The sequence below is a fragment of the Castor canadensis genome, chromosome 16, assembly GCF_047511655.1.
Source record: "Castor canadensis chromosome 16, mCasCan1.hap1v2, whole genome shotgun sequence".
NCBI lineage: Eukaryota > Metazoa > Chordata > Mammalia > Rodentia > Castoridae > Castor > Castor canadensis.
In genome coordinates this window covers 16,242,501-16,246,806 of record NC_133401.1, presented here as the reverse complement: position 1 = coordinate 16,246,806, position 4,306 = coordinate 16,242,501, and the positions used below count along the sequence as shown (strand labels likewise).

At 63.0% G+C, this 4,306-nt stretch overlaps 1 protein-coding gene across 1 annotated transcript in view; it reads right to left on the bottom strand.

Annotated features, from left to right (window-relative positions):
- Window positions 1-445: 445 nt before the first annotated feature.
- Ppp1r37 (protein phosphatase 1 regulatory subunit 37) overlaps window positions 446-4,306 on the bottom strand; it is a 35,378-nt gene continuing 31,517 nt past the window's right edge. Inside the window, exons 7-13 of the mRNA XM_020172969.2 lie at window positions 4,168-4,306; window positions 3,449-3,561; window positions 2,657-2,798; window positions 2,393-2,559; window positions 1,543-2,305; window positions 1,196-1,285; window positions 446-1,110 (exon numbers count right to left, since the gene is read on the bottom strand). The exon at window positions 4,168-4,306 is cut by the window's right edge and continues 17 nt beyond it. Of these exons, the coding sequence (XP_020028558.1) occupies window positions 1,203-1,285; window positions 1,543-2,305; window positions 2,393-2,559; window positions 2,657-2,798; window positions 3,449-3,561; window positions 4,168-4,306 (1,407 nt within the window). The 3' untranslated portion in view covers window positions 446-1,110; window positions 1,196-1,202. The remainder of the gene's footprint in view (window positions 1,111-1,195; window positions 1,286-1,542; window positions 2,306-2,392; window positions 2,560-2,656; window positions 2,799-3,448; window positions 3,562-4,167) is intronic.

Sequence of the window (4,306 nt, the reverse complement as noted above, 5' to 3'; positions counted from 1 at the left end):
AGGGGCTCTGAGCAGCGACCTCTAGCCACGCCAGCCACCTGCGCCACACAGGACACCAGCGGGCGGTTCTCCAGGTTCCATGGGGTAAAGACTTCCCAGAAATGCTCTCGGACCTCCCGCTGCAGCTGGTTGGTAACGGGACAAGTGGCCTGATGCAGTATGGCTGTGGGCTCTGGACGAACACGGGCAGGGCAAGCCCTGTACCCAGCACCCTGGAGACCTGAAGCGGGGTGGGGAAACCCTCAGGCCGCTCCTGGAAAGAAAGGGGAGCACAACGGGGATGGCTGTGTGGGAGATGGTGCGCGTGGACGTGGGAGGATGGGGGACCACTGGCATCCAGCCAGTGGGGAAGTGCTCCACAACCAGGGGCCACAGAGGCTGTGCCCACCCTGCCCTTGCCCCAGCCCCTTGCAGGAGCACCTGGGATCAGTACCAAGCAGAGGGCAAGTGGTGAACCCAGCCCCAGTTTATTAGAAAAGGTGTGAACACAGCTGCACCGACAGGAGTCGCCCCTCCCCAGCCCCTGCCCCTCACCCACGCCACCCACCACCCACAGATGTAGTGCCTCCCAGGGCACAGCCTCAAGTGGCCTGGGTGGCAGGGTCCCCAGAACCCACTGCTGCGTGCCCCAGCTCCCTGACAGGTTTATTGCACTTACGAAAAAGAAAGCTCTAACCCACTGCACCAGCCCCAGCCCACCAGGCCAACCTCTCAGGGCCTCTGGTGCTGTCCACCACTGCCGCTCACCAACCCCCAGCCACCTGCCTACTTCTGTGCGGGGCTGGGGGCCACCCACTCCCACCCTGGACTTCTGCCTTCAACAGGGCAGGCCTGCTCCAGTGGGCCCTCCAGAATGGGGGGTGGGGGAGTGGGGGGTCTTGTGCCAGGTGACCTTGGAGCTTTCCTCCTCCTCCCATGCCCCCAGCCCCGAGTCTGAGTGTCGGCTGCAGACACATAAATAGAAGTGTTGAGTCCACTCCACAGCACCAGCACCGCTGTAGCTGCTGTGACAAGCCCGGCTGGGACGCCCCTGCCTCTGGCATCCTGGGCCTTGGAGGGCTGGGGGAGGGAAAAGGTTCTCATGGCTCTGGCCTTGGGTCATCGAAGGAGCTGAGGGACAGAGATGGGGAGGGCTGTCAGAGCAGGGACTCTCACCGTGCCCCCCCATCCTCCAGTAGCAGCAGCTGTCACCCACTTAAGTGTCACAGTGTCTCCTGTGCGGCCTCCTGACTAGCCTCCAGAAGCAGCTTCTCCAGCTCCCTGTCATCCTGGGGGCAGTGCAGCTCTGTGGGTGGCAGGTGGGATGGCTTGGTCAGCCAGTAGCCAGGGCAGGTGCACAGCAGCCTCCGTGGGCCAGCCCTGCCCAGCTGAGGGCCCCAAAGCCACAAATCTCACTGGCCCCACCCATGGGAGAGCTCTGGGACACAGGGTGAGAGCTGAGAACCACATCCCACTTGTCCCTGTCCCTTCATGGGCCAGGTTAAAGAAGGGGAAAGAGAGGCACCGATGGGCTAAGCTTGCCTGGGTCCCCAAGCCTCTCACCGTGCTCCAGGCTGCAACTGCCCCCCTTGGCCTCCAGCCCCGGGGGTGGCTCTGGGGGCAGTGCCAGGGCAAACTCAGGCTTCAGGCCGTTGGGTAGCAGTGGCCCTGACTGAGGTGACTCCAGCTGAGGTTGAGGTTCAGGTGACCCTGGATCCTGCGTGTCAAGGGGCTGAGCTGGCGATAGGATGGGTGAGGTGGGTGGGGAGGGAAGGGAAGGTGGGGCTGGGGAGACAAAGGTGGGAAGAATGGGGGGCTCTGCCCTCTCAGGTGGACTCTCCACTCGGGTCACCACAAACACTTTGTGACCCCGCCCTGGGCTAGACACCGAAATACGCTGCTCAGTGGGTGAGGAAGGCCTGCCTGGGGGGTTCCTGTCCCCAGGGCTCAGGGAGTCCGTGGGGGGAACTAGGGCAGGGCAGGGGGCCTGGTCACTGCTGGCCTCATCCGTCTGCCCATCCTCCTCGTCCTCCTCCTCCACGTTCTCGGCCTTTTCATCCTCCTCAGAGTCCTCCTCAGAGTCCGAGTCCGAGTCTGGGGCTGGCCCGGGACGTGCAGCCCCATTCTGCGCCCCTGCAGTGGGCACATCCCCAGGCTCCTCGAGAGGCTGAGGCTCGGTGATGGTGATCTCGGGCATGGAAGTCGACGGCTGCAGCTGCTGCTCCTTCTCCTTGCACTCCCGCTCCCGCGCCAGCAAGAAGTTGCGCTTGCAGCCGTTCTGGATCTCGGTCAGCAGCGCCTTCTGCGTCTCGATGAAGCTCTTCACCTGTGGGCAGTGGAGCCTGGCTAGCGCCCATGGTCACCGGCCTTCCACCCACTTGGCCCTGCGCCAGGCCACAAGAGCCCCGCTCACCGCCTCCTTCTTGGGCTCACGGTCGAGGTCCATGCGCAGCAGGGAGTGGTTCACCTTGAGGGCCAACGACAGTGCCATGAGCCCGCCCGTCTTGATCTCGTTCTCCCGCAGGTCCAGTCTCAGGAGGCGGGGGCACTCGGCGATGAACTCTGCCACCGCCACCGCGCCTGGGAGGGTACCGCAGGGGCTGGCCACGGGCCCCACGCCCGGCTGGCCATCCCTCTGAGCCTGGTTGGCCCCGCCGCACCCCAGCCCGCACCCTACCCTCGCACGTGAGCTTGGTGGAGGCCAGGCCGAGGCGCACCACGCTGCGGTTGCCGATCAGCCCGTTCTTGAGGTTGCGCACGCCCTCATTCCCGATGGGGTTGTGGCCCAGGTTCAGCGTCTCCAGGCTCTGTGTATGAGGCTGGAGGAGATGGGCGTGAGGGTCAGGTGGGAGTCCACAGGCGGAGGAGAGGCCTGGAAGGCCGAGTCAGGAAAGAGGCCGGACACAGCACCAAATGTGCGCTCTTCTCAGTGCACCTGTCAGTGATGGCACAATCCTGCCCAACCACGGGCGGGAAAAGTCGAGTCCCTCAGGTGTTTGAGGTTGTGCCATGTTGTCGTCCCTGTCCACGCCCCGGTCTCCAAGTGTCCAGTTGGTTGCCACACCCTCAGCCTGGCCCCACCCTCATCAGAACATGTATGCCCGAGCTGAGGCTGGCCCGTGGGCTTGGCCTGACCCCCAAGTGGCCTAAGAGACCCTGAGGAAGCCTGCACACAGGGACTGTGAGTTGGGTGCTGGGTACACCAGGCCCTGCCCTGGGAGTCTCTGCACCTGCTTGCTTCCTGTATGTACTGGTAGTAAGAAGACTGAAAACTTACTAGGCTTCCGGAAACATTAACTTTTAGGAAAATGTTCCAGTCTGTTGTGCAAGGTGATTAGAGAATCGCAGGGTGCAGAAGCCAGACGTGAGGCCAGAGGTGTTAAAAGGCGGCCAGCTCCGCTCACTGCTGGATGAGCAAGCGGGGAGCCAGCTGGGCTGGGGACAGCTGTCGGCCGTGGTAGGGACTCACCAGTGTCATGCCCAGGAAGGCCATGCCCGTGTGCGTGAGCTGGTTGTTCCACAGCACCAGGGTCGCAAGCCCCTTCCTCTGCTCCTTGAGACCCTCACAGATGTAGGCCAGACCTAGAGAAAGCCTGATGTCACAGCCCTGTCTGTGGACTGGGTGTGTCCCCAAAGATGCCTGTGATCCTCCTCACGTGGCCTGCCACGTCCACAAGTTTTGGCCCCCTGGCCCTAATGTTTTGGGGGGCAGGGATGCCCCCCTCCCCCAGGCACTGAAGGTCTTTGCTCAATGGGCAGCCGGCCGCCCCATCTCAGGGCCTGTTCATCTCACTGTCTGGCACCCTGGGCATTTCACTCCTCTCGTTTCTCTTCCTCCTGGCTGGGCCTGGCACCACCCCCAATCTTTCTTACATAAAGCCAGGGGACTCAGGCCATCACTGCTCCTCCAGAGTAGAGCCAGAGCCTGTCCTGCTGAATGCACCTCCCTCTCCTCACCCTCTGCGCACTGGGGTTCCCCCAGTATCAGACATCCAAGCCCTGTTGGCCTCTCCCATGCTGTCCCATGGCCTCCTTTCCAGGCTTCCAAAGTGGCTGGTTCAGTTCTCAGCACCCAGTTCCTCAGAGGGGTGCGCGGCCCCTCTGCCCCTCAGGCTCTTCAGGCCCAAATCACTGGGATTAGTTGCTCAAGCCCTCCCCCGCCCTCCAAGCGCCGGGGCTGGTGCGCACCTGAGTCCAGCACGTGGTTGTTGCGAAGATCCAGGATCTGCAGCGAGCAGTTGAACTTGAGCAGGTTGCCCAGGTGCGCTGAGTCCTGCAGCCCGTTGAGTTTGTTGTCGGCCAGGTACAGCTCCCGCAGGTTCACGTT